A 17,746-nucleotide genomic window follows, 5' to 3' on the forward strand; every position below is an offset into this window, starting at 1 on the left:
TTTCACAATTTGGAGAACATGTAGGGTAGGCAAAAAGCGAGGATATTAAAACCAAAGTTTGGTTAGAATCGGTTCAGATTCTGTGCTGAAGGGCAGATCCTTCTATACTTACATGGGTCTTGTCACCCAAGATTCTTGGTAAAACATCCAGTGTGTTGTTTAAGGAAGGTAATTTGCAAAGTCACTAAAGGGTGAGATTTAATAATTTTCTTACAAGTGTCATAGGAGAGGGACTTGAGAGTTGTGCCTTTAGTGGAGGGAAAGAAGAACCAGGTCTCTACTGCAGTGCCAGCACACCGTTTATGTCTCACTCTTTGGAATCCAATATACATTGGAGGCTGTGAAACAAAGAAATCAATGATCAGCAGCAAAATGGATTTAGAGAAAACTATCCACCCCTCTCCTCTCATGAGACCCTGGCCAGAATCAAGTGTCTGGTCACCTTTAATTTTCTGTCTTGCATAAAGAAGATTACCACTCTGAAAAGTTTCAGCAAGGGGGAATAGGAGAAAAGGAGGAAGGGAGGCCCATATAGCATAGAATCGGGAGAATGACCAAGGGGAAAAAGTCCTCCTTGATTTTCTCCAAAATTTGGAGGAGAGAACAGTCAAGCATAGCATATGGACAGTAAAGCTGATCCAGATCAGAGAAGTTAAGTGAAGGTATAGTGGTGAAATTTGTTGATCCACAACTATGATTTTGGGAAGAGAGGGTCTGTGTACCACCAACTTTGTATCCAGTTAATTTTCCTAGGCCTCAGTCTTCTCCCATTTAAAATGAGGGTATTGAACCAGATGAACTCCAAGGTGCCTTTCAGTGCTTAAATTATAGGATTCTAGGATGATGGATGTTATAATACATTCTTTGGCAACATCTGCATCTATTTAAGCTCATAAATGTTGAAAAGAAATATTTGGTATGCAGGAAACCAGGAAGCAGGTAGCTCCCTTTAAATAAATAGTCATCCAACATTGATGAAATTTAGGGTTTTATCAGCCTTTGCTGGACTCCTGTGGTTGCCCATATCTTATGGGACTGGATCATGTTTTCCATCACCTAGAATTCTTGGGCTTAATTTAATTTTTATATCTAATGGATGACAGCTCTGAGTAATTTAAGATTGTGTATAAGGTTAAAAAGAAACCCTGAAGTTGTCAAAAATAGCAGAAGACAGACAAACTTATAATGAATGACGTGGGAGGAACATCACTTCATGCTGACTAGAGAAAAAAAGTGGTGTAAAGGAATAAGTTTTTTCTTTATAATTCACAGAAAGAAAACATTAGAAAATGTAAATAAAAGGTTGCAAATTATGGGGTTTTGGCTACATCACATCTACAGATGGAGCTTCCCAGGTAGTAAAGAACCTGCCTGCCTGCCTGCCAGTGTAGGAGACATAAGAGATGTGAGTTTGATTCCTAGTTTGGGAAGATCCCCTAGAGGAGGGCATGGCCGTTCACTCCAGTAGTCTTGCCTGGAGAATCCCATGGACAGAGGAGCCATAGGGTCCCAGAGTCAGACATGACTGAAGCAACTTAGCATACATGCAGTCTACAGATGAGTTTGTTTGGCAGCACAGAGTTTTTCAAAATTATGAATCTGAGTGACTTTAAGATGGACATGTACTAGTGATCCTGGAGAGCATCCTCCCTGCTCCTCCCCAGCACCAGCCACTCGCCCCCATTATCCTACCACAGACCCTTGCCACCTTGATGCACACTTCCCGGGCACCAGGACATTTGAGTTTGGTGTGTGAAAACATAAGTATAAATGAAACTTCAGGCCTTTTCTTTTTTGAGAGGCTGCAGTACAGTCAGCCCTCCATATATGTGGGTTACACATCCACAGATTCAACAAACCTCAGAGCAAAATGGTGGCTCCGTGGTAAAAAATCTGCCCTGCAGTGCAGGAGATGCAGGAGCCATGGGTTCAATCCCTGGATTGGAAAGATCCCCTGGAGAAGGAAATGGCAACCCACTCCAATATTCTTGCCTGGAAAATCTCATGGACAGAGGAGCCTGGCGGACTACAGTTCATGGGGTCGCAAAAGTTGGACACAACTAAGCGACTATACCACCACCACCATGGAACCAAAATACTCAGAAAAAGGAAAAGGAAAAAAAATCCTGGAAAATTCCAAAAAAGCAAAACTTGAATTTGCCTGTGTACTGGCAACTATTTAAAAAGCATTTACATTAGGTATTATAAATAATCTTGATTTAAATTAAAGGATAAGTTTATGCAAATACTACACCATTTTATATAAGGGCTTGAGCATGTGTGGATTTTGGTATCTGTGGGAATGGAGAGCGTGGAAACAATTCCCCCACTTTTGATACTGAGGGATGAGTGTAATACCACGGAAACTCCCTAGATCACTAGTAGATCACTTCCTAGAGATCACTTGTTATAGGAAGGTGTTCTTCACTTCTAAATCTGTTTTCCTAAAGATCATCTGTGTTTTGAGAATCCCTACAGGAAATTCCTTGGCACTTCAGTGGATAGGGCTCTGCGCTCCCACTGCAGGGCACACAGGTGCAGTCCCTGGTCAGGGAATTAAGATCGCTGATTTCATAGTTAATGTCCCCACAGGTTGTAAACTTCATTGACATTGCAAGTTGTTGGGTGTTTTTTTTTTTTTTTCCTAGAATCAAATGTAAAAAGTGGACATTAATTCAAAAGAACTTAGTCTTTTCTGGGGGAAACCAGTTTGCTTGTTTTGTAGTCAGACTAATAAATGCTGTAGTCAAAGGATATAATTCTCTTATTTTGAACAATTGCTAAGAAGTTGTTTGCAAGCATCTCTAACAATATATAGGCTTTGTTTACAAAGCTTGATTTATCATTTTTATCTATAGCAAAATGCACTTTAAAGGATCAAAAAAAAAGATAAATCTTTATGATACTGTAGCATCTTTACAACTACATTTTGTATTTTAAATTCTGTTTTGGGATTTTGTGACAGAAAAGGTCAACTTGAGACAGCATTTATTTCCTTCCCCCAGCCCATCAAAAATTTTGTTAAAATAAATTTGTGGGTACCATAAAGATATTTTATTTTAGGGTTGGACCACAGAATGACCAGTTAAGATTTTTCAGGCTGAATGTGCTTTGTTTAGGAGGTGGCAAGTTAAGAGGAAAGGGGAGAATTAAAATATTTGCAAGATGTCATTAATCTCCAGCAAGAGCCAAGAGTTGTTTTTTTTCCCCCTTCATTTCAGAACTAATCCAGCTTTCTGTTATTTGGCTCAGAAAAGTCTTAAATCTGTAACAAGAGAGTAACTTCCTGTTCTCAAGAGTATGGCTGCCAAAGAAAACATTTACAAGAAAAGTCCCAGGGCCAAAAAATTGCCTACTAATTATTTCTCAACCCCCCTCCCACCCCAATTCAGGAAGGTGAATGCTGTAAATGCTCTATGTTAAAACTCAAAAGTATGTGTTGAAAAATTAAGAGAAAACCCCCAAGAACTGTTTGCCATTTATTTATATTTTATTGCATTCAAATTACATCAGTTTTATGGCCCTTGGGCACAAATTAATGTTTCTTATAATATTTTGTTCAGAATTCCATGAAAGTTTTTACCTATTACCTTCCCAACTGAAGAAGACAGAAGCAGCACCAGCATGGAACTCACCTAGTCTTACCAGCTCCAAGCTGGCCTGATAATCAACAGTGGGTCTTGGTTTTCTCCTTGACGATCTGTCCGTTCAGTGTGTGCGTGCATGCTAAGACACTTCAGTTGTGTCTGACTCTTTGCAACCTTGTCGACTGTAGCCCACCAGGCTCCTCTGTCCATAGGATTCTCCAGGCAAGAATACTGGAGTGGGTTGCCATACTGTTATACTTCAGGGGATCTTCCTGACCCAGGGATCAAACCCATGTTTCCTGTGGCTTCTGCACTGCAGCCAGATTCTTTACCACTGAGCTACCGGGGAAGCCCTATCTATTCAGTGCAATGTCAGTCAGAATCCCAACAGCCCATAGGTAGAAACTGACAGAGAGTAAAACTCATACGGAAATGCCAAGGACCTAGACTAATCAAAACAACTTTGAAAAAGAATAGAGTCGAAAAGCCCATACTACCTGACTTCAAGGCTTAAGATAAAGCTACAGTAATCAAGTCAGTGTGGGACTGGTGTTAAGACAGGCAACTAGATCATTATAACAGACTGTACAGAAATAGACCTGTGCACCAATATGACCAGTTGCTTTTCCACAATGGCACAAAGGCAATTCAGTGGGAAATGTATAGTCTTTTCAACAGATGGTGCTAAAACAATTCATTGGACATCCATATGCAAAAATTTCTTTGATTTATACTTCACACCATGTATCAGCAATCTAATCCTGCCTAACAAATTACCTCCAGATTTAGCAGCAGTCTCCCACTGGTCTCTTTCCAGAAACTCATCTCCCGTCTTACTTTGGGGCTTGTCCTCCTCTGACAAAGTCCAATGAGTTATTCTCAAATTTGCATATAAGAGAAAGAAGTCTATGGTTTATTTAATCCTATTTATCCCAACATACTGTTTTTTTGCCCTGCTTTCCTTGTACACAGTCCTACTCACAAGGAAGCATTATTCATCAAGTCTGTAATATGTGTCCAATAAAAGGAAATCCTTGGGTCTGCAGATATTCATAGTGCAACACCTCCTTCACCGTAATGACTAGTACTAACAGCAGGGGTCAATGTTAGTGTCGATTGTAGGCATGTCTCTGGAAACTCCTCCTGTGCTGTTTCACATGATCAGCCCAGCCAGCCTCTTTGGGGTTCAATTCCATTTCCTTCCTGGGCAGAGCTGCTCATGGGAGCACCACACTCAAGAGCCACCCATGGGACTATTGCAGTTTAGTGACAATACCAACTCCAGCCTTCCCACCCCTGTTCTGAAGTCAGTCAGGTCTGGCGGTTTCAGACAAGTTTTATCTCTCTTTGACTTTCCATTTCTTTACCTACAAAACGGTGGTAGTGACATTTTCTACACAGAATTGCTGTGAAGACTGGAGTGGTTGCATGCTATGCCTAGGTCGGTAACTCTTAGTCTCCTTTACTTTCTCTGGCCAAGGCTCTTTCTGGATACTTTTCATTTATAGATTTCTCCATGCTTGTTGAGGTGTGGAATGTTGTCCCCTCCTTTATAGGAAACTGCCCCCAAGGAGCTTACCTGTATGGTTGTTGTTGTTCAGTCTCTGAGTTGAGTCCAACTCTTTGTGAGCCCATGGACAGCAGCACGCCAGGCCCCTCTGTCCTGGACATGATGGTCTGTCATCAGACGTAAGAGTAGAAAACATAGGACAGAAACAAATACCTCTGGGATTCAGAGAAAGCAAAGATCGGGAGGAGACAGACTCACTGGGAGCAATTTCGGAAAGGATGAAGGTCTTGAGGGTACACATCCGTGTCTCCCCAGCACCTGGCATGTGCTGGTTGAGCTGAACTGGCCCCTGAGTCTGGCTGTCCAGAAGAGCACTGTGGTCTGATGTGGCCTGAAGCAGGACAGAAAGGAATCCTGGAGCAGGCCAGTGGCATTTTCTGGGGAGAAAGAGGGTGCCTGGAGTACACAGATCCACTTGGACCAGCTGGGGATCAGTCTTGGTTGGTGTGCCCTCTATTGGGAAGACCATGTCACATCACCAAGCTCCAGACGCGTCCCCAAACATTCTCTCCCCAGGTAGCCCTACAAAGAACTCCCTGGGGCACATGCCATCCAAACTCAAACCTCCTATCAGACATATGGTGAATCTTTTGTCACGATGGCCAGCTCTAGCTTCTGACTCACTAAGCAGCAGGCCTTCTCTGATTCCAGGATCCTGGAGGACGCCAGCTCCTAAGTAAGCCCAGTCCTGTTTCCTGTTGGCTGACCTGCACTCTCTGGACCATGGGGACGCCTGCACGCCTGCAGCTCACACCTGCACAGTCCGGAGCTCAGGTATCCACAGGCCATATCCTGAAGGTACTTTCTGCACTGTGTGTTTTTTGGGGGAGGGGTGCAGGCCTCCCTAAAGCTACCAACTTTACACATGCCTTCATTTCTCATTCCCAGTGTTGGCAAAGAGGTAGGGAAAGAATATTCTCATTCTGTTGGTGAGAGTTTCAGTGGACTCAAATCTCCAGAGGCCACATTGGACCACATGCACTGAAATACTGAAATGTACCTAACTCGTGACCCAGTGATCCCTCTTCTAGGAACTTATCAGAGGATTGCTTTAAAAAGAGTAAAGACAATTCCAAAATTCCAACAGCTGGGGATAGGGCAAGTAAACCATGCTGCTGCTGCTGCTAAGTCGCTTCAGTCGTGTCCGACTCTGTGTGACCCCATAGACGGCAGCCCACCAGGCTCCCCCGTCCCTGGGATTCTCCAGGCAAGAACACTGGAGTGGGTTGCCATTTCCTTCTCCAATGCGTGAAAGTTAAAAGTGAAAGTGAAGTCGCTCAGTTGTGTCCAACTCTTAGCGACCCCATGGACTGCAGCCTATCAGGCTCCTCCATCCATGGGATTTTCCAGTCAAGGGTACTGGAGTGGGGTGCCATTGCCTTCTTCGAAGTAAACCATAGTACACCAATAAAATAGAATCCAACTAGCTGTCAGAAACATCAGTGTAGCTCTATACACCTGTACCTATATAGAATGCTGTAGTGTGTAAGTGAAATGTGATTATCAACCACAGGTAACGCTTTCCAAGTGCTTACTCTGCGCCCTGCACTATTCTAGGAACCCCACAGATATTAACTCATTTCATCTGCACACAGTGACAGTTGGGAAAGAACTGTCACTGATCCCATTTTACAGGGGCTCAAAGAGGTTCTGTGACTTGCTTAAGGCACACACTTGTGACTAAGCTGAGACAGTCTCAAGAGCCTGCGTTCCTGAGTGCCGTGATTCTGCTTCTGTATAGAGTCCTGTGTATTCTAAAACAATAAATGGTCTGTGTGTGTGTGTGTTCAAGAAAGTCTGGAAGGATTGGAATGAGAATATTAATTGAGGCATTATTATAGGAATACATTTTTGGAATAAATTCAGAGTAAATTTGCTAGGTGATATTATTAGTTTTTCTCTTCAGTTCTATATGAAACCTGTGTTATGAGGAGGTTGAAGAACAAACGCCACTCTGTTTCAGACGGTAGATTGAGTGTCACTGATTTTGACAAAAGGGTGAGAAGGATCAGCTCTGGGTTTTTTCTTTTTCAGTTTCAAGTCTATATCACTGAGGAAGTCCCTTCAGTGGTCTTTCTGAATAGTTCAAATAATGTTTAGAATTCTCCACATGTTGCTGCTGCTGCTAAGTCGCTTCAGTCGTGTCTGACTCTGTGCGACCCCATAGACGGCAGCCCACCAGGCTCCCCCATCCCTGGGATTCTCCAGGCAAGAACACTGGAGTGGGTTGCCATTTCCTTCTCCAGTGCATGAAAGTGAAAAGTGAAAGTGAAGTCACTCAGTCGTGTCTGACTCAGCGACCCCACGGACTGCAGCCTACCAGGCTCCTCTGTCCATGGGATTTTCCAGGCAAGAGTACTGCAGTGGGTCGCCATTGCCTTCTCCAAAATTTCCACAGGTATATTTAAAAATTTATAAATACAAAAGGCCCCGGGGACAGACCACCTTGAATGATTCCTAGCATTCTTTGAATTTAGATTATTGATTTTTTTTCCTTTTTTGGTTGTTTTAAGAAGGAGGGTGTGGAGTGTTTGCCGAACAGTCTTTCTTTCTTTCTTGCTCTCACAAAAACTGACATTTTTTTATGCCACCACATTTCATTTAGAAGCTGTTTCCCCACCAGCTTCTCCAGGGGCCCAGGGGTTCCCAGAACCCTCTGCCACTCTGAGTCCTGCTTCACTACCTCCTGGTCCCCGGATCTGCTTTTTCCTGAAACTCTCTTCCTTGACACCGCGCTAGGAAAAGGCTTTTCTCGCTAAAGCACCTTGGAGAGGGAAGGTAGCCAGGACTCAACAGCAGTGCTTTAAGACACACCTCCAGATGGCAGGACCCTCCTGTGCACCAAGAGCCCCAGGACAGGCCTCTGCGTGACCTACCTCAGTTGGCACTCACGTTAGCCTATCAGGTAGGTGTGATTTTTTTTTTAAATTAAAGTGCAGTTGATTTACAGTGTTGTATTAATTACTGCTGTACAGCAAAGTGATTCAGTTACAGATATACATTCTTTTTTATATATTCTTTTCCATTGTGCTTTATCATAGGCTATTGAATATAGTTCTCTGTACTACACAGTAGGACCTTGTTATTTATCTGTTATGTATATATACCAGTTGGCATCTGCTAATCCCAAACTCCTACTCCATCCCTCCCCCAGCGCGCTCCCCCTTGACAACCACCAGTCTCTCCTCTGTGTCCGTGATTCTGTTTCTGTTTCATAGATAGGTTCATTTGTATCACATCTTAGATTCCGCAGATAAGTGATATCATAGGGTGTTTGTCTCTCTTTCTGACTTACTCTTAGTATGATCATCTCTCGTTCTATCCATGTTGCTGCAAATGGCATTATTTTGTTCTCTTTCATGGCTGGGTAATATTCCACTGTCTATATGTGCTGCATCTTCCTTATCCACTCACCTGTAAATAGACATCTGGGTTGTTTCCATGTCTTGGTTATTGTGCACAGTCCCACTGTGAACACAGGGCTGCATGTCTCTTGTTGAATTATAGTTTTGCCCAGATCTATGCCCGGAAGTGGAATTGCTGGATATATGGTCATTCTATTTTTTGTTTTCAGAGAATCTTCCATACTGTTTTCCACAGTGGCTACCCCAACTTACATCCTCACCAGCAGCCATAGGAGAGTTCCCTTTCTCCACACCCTGCCCAGCATTTTTTATTTGTTGACTCTTTAATGATGACCATTCTGACTAGTAGGTGCTGGTACCTCATTGTAGTTTTGATTTGCATTTCTCTAATAATTAGTGATGTAGATCATCTTTTCATGAACCTACTGGTCATCTGTATTTCTTCTTTGGAGAAACGTCTGTTTAGGTCTTCTGCCCGTTTTTCTTTTTTCCTCCTTCATACTTATTTATCTGGCTGTGCTGGGTCTTAGTTGTGGTAGACAGGACCTTCCATCTTCGTCGTGGCATGAGGGATCTTTTAGCTGTGGCGTGAACTCTTGATTGCAGCATGTGGGATCTAGTTCCCTGACTAGCGATCAAGCCCAGAGCCCCTGCATTGGGAGCACAGCCTGCAACTGGGCCACCAGGGAAGTCTCCTTCTTTGCATTTTGCAGTTGGGTTGTTTGCTTTTTTTGTTGTACTGAGAGCTGTTTGGATATTTTGGAAATTAAGCCCTTCTTGGTCACACTGTTTGCAAATATTTCCTCCCATGCCATAGGTTATTTTGGTTTTGTTTTCCTTATGGTTTCCTTTGCTATGCAAAAGCTTGTGAGTCTGATTGTTTGCTTTTTGTTTGTTGTTTTTGTTTTTGTTTAAGTTTGTTTTTTGTTTCTGTTGCCTTGGGAGACTGATCTAAGAAAACATTGGTATAGTTTGTGTCAGAAAATGTTTTTCCTGTGATCCCTTCTAGGAGTTTTATAGTGTTATGTCTTATGTTTAGGTCTATAAGCCATTTTGAGTTTATTTTTGTGTAAAAAATATGGAACACTTCATGAACTTGTGTGTCATGCTTCTTGTTGTTTAGTCACTCAGTCATGTCTGAATCTTTATGACCCTACGGATAGCAGCGTGCCAGGCTTCCCTGTCTTTCACTGTCCCCTGGGGTTTACTGATTCGGTGATGCCATCCTGCCAGCTCATCCTCTGCCCTCAATCTTTCCCGGCATCAGAGTCTTTTCCAACGAGTTGGCTCTTTGCATCAGGTGGCTGAAGAATTGGTGCTTCGGCTTCAGCATCAGCCCTTCCAATGAATATTTAGGATTGATTTCCTTTAGGATTGACTGGTTTGATCTCCTTGCTGTCCAACGGACTCTCAAGAGTCTTCTCCAGCACCACAGTTCAAAAGCATCAATTCCTCAGCTCTCAGCCGTCTTTATGCTCCAAATCTCACAGCTGTACATGACTACTGGAAAACCATAGCTTTGACTGTATAGACCTTTGTCAGCAAAGAGATATCTCTGCTTTTTATTACCCTGTGGGCAACCCACTCCAGTGTTCTTGCCTGGAGAATCCCAGGGACGAGGGAGCCTGGTGGGCTGCCGTCTCTGGGGTCGCACAGAGTCGGACACGACTGAAGCGACTGAGCAGCAGCAGCAGGTTTATCATAGTTTTCCTTCCAAGAAGCAAGCATCTTTTAATTTCATGGCCGCAGGCACCATGTGCAGTGATTTTGGAGCCCCCAAAAATAAAGTCAGCCACTGTTTCCCCATCTGTTTGCCATGAAGTGATGGGACTGGATGCCATGATCTTAGTTTTCTGAAGTTGAGTTTTAAGTCAACTTTTTCACTCTCCTCTTTTACCTTCACCAAGAGGCTCCTTAGGTTCCTGTTAGCTTTCTGCAATTAGGGTGGTGTTATCTGCATATCTGAGGTTATTGATATTTCTCCCAGCAATCTTGCTTCCAGCTTGTGCTTCATCCAGCCTGGCATTTCACATGATGTTCTCTGAATAAAAGTTAAATAAGCAGGGTGACAAATATACAGCCTTGACATACTCCTTTCCCAATTTGGAACCAGTCTGTCGTTCCATGTCAGGCTCTAACTGTTGCTTCTTGACCTGCATATGAATTTCTCAAGAGGTAGGTAAGGTGGTCTGGTATTCCCATCTCTTGAAGAATTTCCCACAGTTTGTTGTGATCCACACAGTCAAAGCTTTAACATAGTCAATGAAGCAGATGTTTTTCTGGAATTCCCTTGCTTTTTCTGTGATCCAACAGATGTTGGCAAGTTGATCTCTGGTTCCTCTGCCTTTTCTAAATCCAGCTTCCAGTACATCTGGAAGTTCTCGGTTCACATACTGTTGAAGCCTAGCTTGAAGGATTTTGAGCATTACCTTGTTAGTATGTGAAGTGAGCACAATTATGTGGTAGTTTGAACATTCTTTGGCATTGCCCTTCTTTGGGACTGGAATGAAAACTGACCTTTTCCAGTCCTGTGGCCACTGCTGAGTTTTCCAAATTTGCTGGCATATTGAGTGCAGCACTTTAACAGCCTCATCTTTTAGGATTTGAAATAGATCAGCTGGAATTCCATCAAGTTCTCTAGCTTTGTTCCTAGTAATGCTTCCTAAGGCCCACTTGACTTTGGACTCCAGAACGTCTGGCTCTAGGTGAGTGATCACAGTATCATGGTTATCCGAGCCATTAAGACCTTTCTTATACAGTTCTTTCATGTATTCTTGCCACCTCTTCTTAATCTCTTCTGCTTCTTTTCAGTTCAGTTCAGTTCAGTTGCTCAGTCATGTCCCACTCATTTCGACCCCATGGACTGCAGCACGCCAGGCTTCCCTGTCCATTACCAGCTCCTGAAGCTTGCTCAAACTTATGTCCATTGAGTCAGTGATGCCATCCAACCATCTCATCCTTTGTTGTCCCCTTCTTCTCCTACCTTCAGTCTTTCCCAGAATCAGGGTCTTTTCTAAGAAGACAGTTCTTCACATCAGTTGGCCAAAATATTGGAGCTTCAGCATCAGTCCTTCCAATGAATATTCAGGACAGATTTCCTTTAGGATTGACTGGTTTGATCTCCTTGCTGTCCAAGGGACTCTCAAGAGTCTTCTCCAACACCACAGTTCAAAAGCATCAATTCTTCAGCACTCAGCTTTCTTTATGGTCCAGCTCTCACAAACCATAGCTTATGGATCTTTGTTGGTAAAGTGATGTCTCTGCTTTTTTCTGTTAGGTCCATAGTGTTTCTGTCCTTTATTGTGCCCATCTTTGCATGAAATATTCCCTCAGTATCTCTAATATTCTTGAAGCGATCTCTAGTCTTTCCCATTCTATTGTTTTCCTCTATTTCTTTGTTTTGCATTGTTCACTGAAGAAGGCTTTCATATCTCTCCTTGCTATTCTTTAGAACTCTACATTCAATTGGGTATATCTTTCCCTTTCTCCTTTGCTTTTTGCTTCTCTTCTTTTCTCAGCTATTTGTAAGGCCTCCTCAGACAACCTTTTTGACTTGTATTTTTCTGGGGGATGGTTTTGATTACCACCTTCTTTACAGTATTATGAACCTCTATCCATAGTTCTTCTGGGACTCTATCAGATCTAATCCCTTGAATCTATTTGTCACTTCCACTGTATAATCATAAGGGATCTGATTTGCTTGCTGAGGGGCCATGCTAATCTTCTGTATAGCGTTCCAATTTTAGTATATGTGCTGCTGAAGCAATCAGGTAGGCATGATTATCCCAAGTTAGTAGAATATGAAGTTGATATTCAGAGAGCTTTGATGACACGTCCAAGGTCCCACAACCTCAATGTAAATACAAATTTGACTTCAAAATATGCCATTTCCTCTTTGACACTATGCCGACTTATGGTCATTTACTCAACTGAGTTGCTTTGCTTTCTTTCTTTGGCTCTTTTTTTTTTTTTTTTAAAGGTAAGAGGTAGGGAGTTTGGGTGGGCTTCCTTGGTAGCTCAGCTGGTAAAGAATCCACCTGCAATGAGGGAGACCTGGGTTCAATCTCTGGGTTAGAAAGATCCCCTGGAGGAGGAAAGATCCCCTAGAGTGATACTCACTCCAGTATTCTTGTCTGGAGAACCCCCATGGACAGAGGAGCCTGGCAGGTGACAGTCCATGGGGTTGCAAAGAGTCAGACACAACTGAACGACTAACCACAGCACAGGGAGTTTGGGCACACAGGAGGATTTTTTTTTTTAGTAAAAATGATTTTAATGTTTTATAAACATGAATGCATCTTAATCTTTCTAGAAGGTAAGTTAACTAGATAAATTTCAGAGTTTAAATACATACACAGAAACACACACACCCTCTCGTACAGTTTATAAATGATTCCAGGGATTGTACTGATTGAAAAATTATGGTGCCCTAACTTGAACAGTCCAGAACCTGGTTCTGTTCTTTACCCCTCTACACAGTCATGAATGACACACAATGACAGCATCAGTAGAACAAAATATATGGCATTTATTAAACGTATGTGACATAGGTTATAATATCAAAGTAGAGCATGCATGAACAAATTATTCATTCTTTTAACAAAAACAATAATTGATACTGAAAGCATTAAGTGATTAAATTTCTACAACATACAAAATTCTCTTTCATTTAAAGTGAGAAAGAAAAACTAAATCACAGGTTGAAGAAATACAGTGATTTCAGCTGGCCCCATAAAGGCATAAGGCACAAATTAAACCGAGGGATTAGCACATCAGAATGAAACGTGTCTGCCCTCACAAGGACTGGCTCCAGCCGAGGCTCCCAAGCCCCTGCATGGGTCTGCGGCACCTGCCCCTTCCTTCCTGGGGTCACATTTCCCCAGGTGCCCATGCTCCTATGGACAGGCTTCCCTGTAGCCGAGAAACACTGCCTCTAATACTTTTACGGGTAAATAAAACCTTCATGCTGTAACAAATGATCCTGGCATGAGTAGCATGAAATTTCAAGTTAATACCCTTTTTCCTCCCAACCGAAGTCTAGTAAAACAGAAAATAGAGAATTCTCCTGCCAGGGCTCAGTGTCTACATGGAAAGCTAACGACAGCCCAGTACAGCAGGGTACATACATACACTGGTTGGGGGTTTGAAAAACAACCTTGAAACCTCTCTCTCCTGCCCTCCCCCCTCCACCTCCACTTTGCCTCATGTTTTAGAAGTGGAGCAAAACCTCAGCAATTTCCACTGGGACTTAAAACAGTGTACAGGAGGAAGCAACAGTCACCCTTTCCAGACTTCAGGTTGCAGGGTTCCAGGGCCTTTGTCCATCTGTGAAAAGTGCATGTCTCCAAGTGCTTAGGTCAGAGTTTTCTTTGTGGTCAACTCTAGGACTCGTGTGTACGGAGTATAGTTCCTGGAAGGCATTGAGATCTCACGAGTCCTACCTGTTTGGCTGAGAAATGAAAAAAGGCAAATCAGGAATATGAAACAAAACTCACCATATGCTTCACGTGGTAAGATAACTCTAGGAAATCCATTTTCAACACTTAAAAATAGACTGCAGTAATACAGTTGAGTATTTAGAGGGACCATTATTTTTAGTAACTTTAAAAAAATTATTTATTTGGAGGATAATTGCTTTACAATATTGTCTGGTTTCTGCCATACATCAACATGAATCAGAATTCATGAATATCCCCTCCCTCGTGAAACTCCCACTCCTTTAGGTTGTCACAGAGCACCAGGTTTAGCTCCCTGTATTATATAGCAAGTTCTCATTGTCGTTCAGTCACTAAGTCATGTCCAACTCTTTGAGACCCCATAGGGACTGCACGCCAGACTTCCCTGTCCTTCACTCTCTCCCGGAGTCTGCTCAGTGGGATCATGTCCATTGAGTCAGTGATGCTATCCAACCATCTTGTCTGCTGTCACCTGCTTCTCCTGCCCTCAATCTTTCCCAGTATCAAGATCTTTTCCAGTGAGTTGGTGCTTCGCCTCAGGTGGCTGAAGTATTGGAGCTTCAGCATCAGTCCTTCCAATGAATATTTCAGGGTTGATTACCTTTAGGACTGACTGGCTTGATCTCTTTGCTGTCCAAGGGACTTTCAAAAGTCCTCTGTCCATGGGATTCTCCAGGCAAGAATAGTAGAGCGGGTAGCCATTCCCTTCTCCAGGGGATTTTCCTGTCCCAGGGATCAACCCGGGTTTCCTGCATTGCAGGCAGATTCTTTACCATCTGAGCCACGAAGGAAGCCCTCAACTTTCCATTAGCTATCTATTTTACATATGGTAATATATATATTTCCATGCTACTCTCAAGTACTGGAACTTCAGCTTCAGCATCAGTCCTTCCAATGAATAATCAGGGTTGATTTCCTTTAGGATTGACTGGTTTGATCTCCTTGCTGTCCAAGGAACTCTCAAGAGTCTTCTCCAACACCACAATTCAAAAGAATCAATTCTTCGGTGTCAGCCTTTTTTATTGTTACACATGCACGTATATTCATCTTCTGATTCTTTTCTCATATAGGTTATCACAAAATATTGAGTAGAGTTCCCTGTGCTATATAGTAGGTCCTTGTTGGTTATCTTTTTTTATGTATAATAGTGTGTATATGTTAATCCCAAACTCCTGATTTAACCGCCTCCCACATTTCCCCTTTGGTAACCGTAAGTTTGTTTTTTTATCTCCAAGTCTGCTTCTGTTCTGTAAATATTAGGTTCACATATGAGTGGTATCATATGATATGTCTTTGTATGACTGACTTCACTCAGTGTAATAATTTCTGAGTTCATCCACGTTGCTGCAAATGACATTATTTCATTGTTATGGCTAATATTCCACTGTATAAACGTACCACATCGTTATCGATTCCTCTGTCGATGGACATTTAGGTTGCTTTTATGTCTTGCTCGTTGTATATAGTGCTGTTATGAACACTGGGGTGCATGTGTTTTTTTGGAATTACGATTTTCTTTGGATATATGCCCAAGAGTACAACTGCTAAATTATATAGTAGTTCTAGTTTTAGTTTTTTAAGGAACCCCCATACTGTTTTCCATAGTGGTTGCACCAATTTACCTTCCCACCAACAGTGTAGGAAGGTTCCTTTTCTCCACACTCTCTCCAGCATCTACTGTCTATAGATGTTTTGATGAGGCCATTCTGACTTAGGTGAGGTGATCCCTCACTGTAATTTTATGTTTCTCTGATAATTAGTGATGTTGAGCATCTTTTCATGTGCTTTTTGGCCATCAGTATGTCTTCTTTGGAGAAATGGCTATTTAAAGCCTCTGCCTATTCTTTGGTTGTTTTTTCTTTTTTTATCTGACATAGAGCTGTGTGAGCTGTTTGTATATTTTATTGATTAATCCCTTGTCTGCTGCTTCACTTGCAAATATTTTCTCCCATTCTGTGGATTGTCTTTTTGTTGTTTATGATTTCCTTTGCTGTGCAGAAGCTTTTAAGTTTCACGAGGTATTTGTTTGTATTTTTATTTAATTTTATTTTTATTGAAGTATAGTTGATTTCCAATGTGTGCCAATCTCTGCTGTACAGCAAAGTGGACTCAGTTATATAGACATTCTTTTTCATATTCTTTTCCATTATGGTTTATTATAGAATATTGAATAGAGTTTCATGTTATACAGTAGGACCCTGTTGTTTATCCATCCTATATGTAATAGTTTATATCTGCTAATCCCACATTCCCGGTCCTCCCCTTCCCCTTGGCAACCACAAATCTGTTCTCTACGGTCTATGAGTCTGTTTCTGTTTCATAAGTAAGTTCATATGTGTCATATTTTGGATTCTACATGTAAGTGATATCATGTGGTGTTTGTCTTTCTCTTTCTGACTGACTTTAGTTAGTATGCCAATCTCTAGTTGCATCCACATTGCTGCAAATGGCATCGTTTCATCCCTTTTATGGCTGAGTCCTATTCATTGTGTGTATATACGTACTACGTCTTCTCTATCCACTCATCTGTTGCTGGACATTTAGGTTGTCTCCATGTGTTGGCTATTGTGAATAGTGCTGCTGTGAACATAGTGGGGTGTGTATCTTTTGGGATTAGAGTTTTGTCAAGCTATATGCCCGGGAGTGGGACTGCTGAATCATATGGTAATTCTATTTTTAGTTTTCTGAGGAACTTCCACAGTTTTCCATAGTGGCTACACTAACATACGTTCCCACCAGCAATATAGGAGGCCTCTCTTTCCCCACATTCTTTCCAGAATTTGTTGTTTGTTGACTTTTTTCCATTATTCAAGTGTATCTTTTTTTAAAACAATTTTTAATTGGAGGGTAATTGCTTTAAGTGCTTCCCCAATGGCTCAGCTTTACAATGTTGCATTAATTTCTGCAGTACAACAACATGAGTCAGCTGTAAGTATACATATATCCCCTCCCTGATGAGCCTCCCTCCCATCTCCCACCATCCCACCCCTCTCGTCATCACAGAGTACCAAGTTGAGCTTCCTCTTTTTTTTTTTAATTTATTTTTTAATTGGAGGAAAATTGCTTTACAATGTTGCATTGGTTTCTGCTGTACACCAGCACAAGTCAGCCATAATTACACATATATGTCACCTCCTTCTTGAGCCTCCCTCCCCGCTAGTCATCACAGAGCACCACGCTGGCTCCCTGTGTTACACGGCACCTTCTCACCAGCTGTCTGTGTTACACGTTAGCGTACACGTGTTAGTGCTACTGTCTCCATTCATCCCACTCTTTGCTTATGCCACTGTGTCCACAGCTCTGTTCTCTGTGTCTGTGTCTCCATTCCTTCCCTGCAAATAAGTTCATTAATACCATTTTTCTAGATTCCATATATGTGCGTTAATATATGATGTTTTTCCCTTTCTGACTTAATTCACTCTGCATAACAGGTTCTAGGTTCATCCATCTCACTAGAACGGACTCAAATTCATTCTTTTTACAGCTGAGTAATATTCTGTTGTATCCATGTACCACATCTGTATCCATTTATCTGTCAGTGGACATCTAGGTTGCTTCCATGTCTTAGCTATTATAAATAGTGCTACTGTGAACATGAGGGTATATGCATCTTTTTGAATTATGGTTTTCTCAGGGTATATGCCCAGCAGTGGGACTGCTGGGTCATATGGTAGTTTTATTCCCCTTTTTTTTTTTAAGGAATCTCCATATTGTTCTCCATAGTGCGTGTTATCGATTTACATTCCCACCAACAGTGCAAGAGGGTTC

General features: G+C 42.1%; 1 protein-coding gene and 1 long non-coding RNA gene across 2 annotated transcripts in view; one reads left to right on the plus strand and one right to left on the minus strand.

The window, feature by feature from the left end:
• LOC133256244 (uncharacterized) overlaps positions 1-17,746 on the plus strand; it is a 35,758-nt gene that overhangs the window by 5,749 nt on the left and 12,263 nt on the right. Inside the window, exons 2-3 of the long non-coding RNA XR_009739145.1 lie at positions 5,809-5,955; positions 7,897-8,062. This is a non-coding gene — a long non-coding RNA (uncharacterized LOC133256244). The remainder of the gene's footprint in view (positions 1-5,808; positions 5,956-7,896; positions 8,063-17,746) is intronic.
• MYZAP (myocardial zonula adherens protein) overlaps positions 13,031-17,746 on the minus strand; it is a 111,785-nt gene continuing 107,069 nt past the window's right edge. Inside the window, exon 13 of the mRNA XM_061431166.1 lies at positions 13,031-13,971. Coding sequence (XP_061287150.1) covers positions 13,875-13,971 — 97 coding nt within the window. The 3' untranslated portion in view covers positions 13,031-13,874. The remainder of the gene's footprint in view (positions 13,972-17,746) is intronic.

This window comes from Bos javanicus, chromosome 10, assembly GCF_032452875.1.
Source record: "Bos javanicus breed banteng chromosome 10, ARS-OSU_banteng_1.0, whole genome shotgun sequence".
In the NCBI taxonomy this organism is placed as follows: Eukaryota; Metazoa; Chordata; class Mammalia; order Artiodactyla; family Bovidae; genus Bos; species Bos javanicus.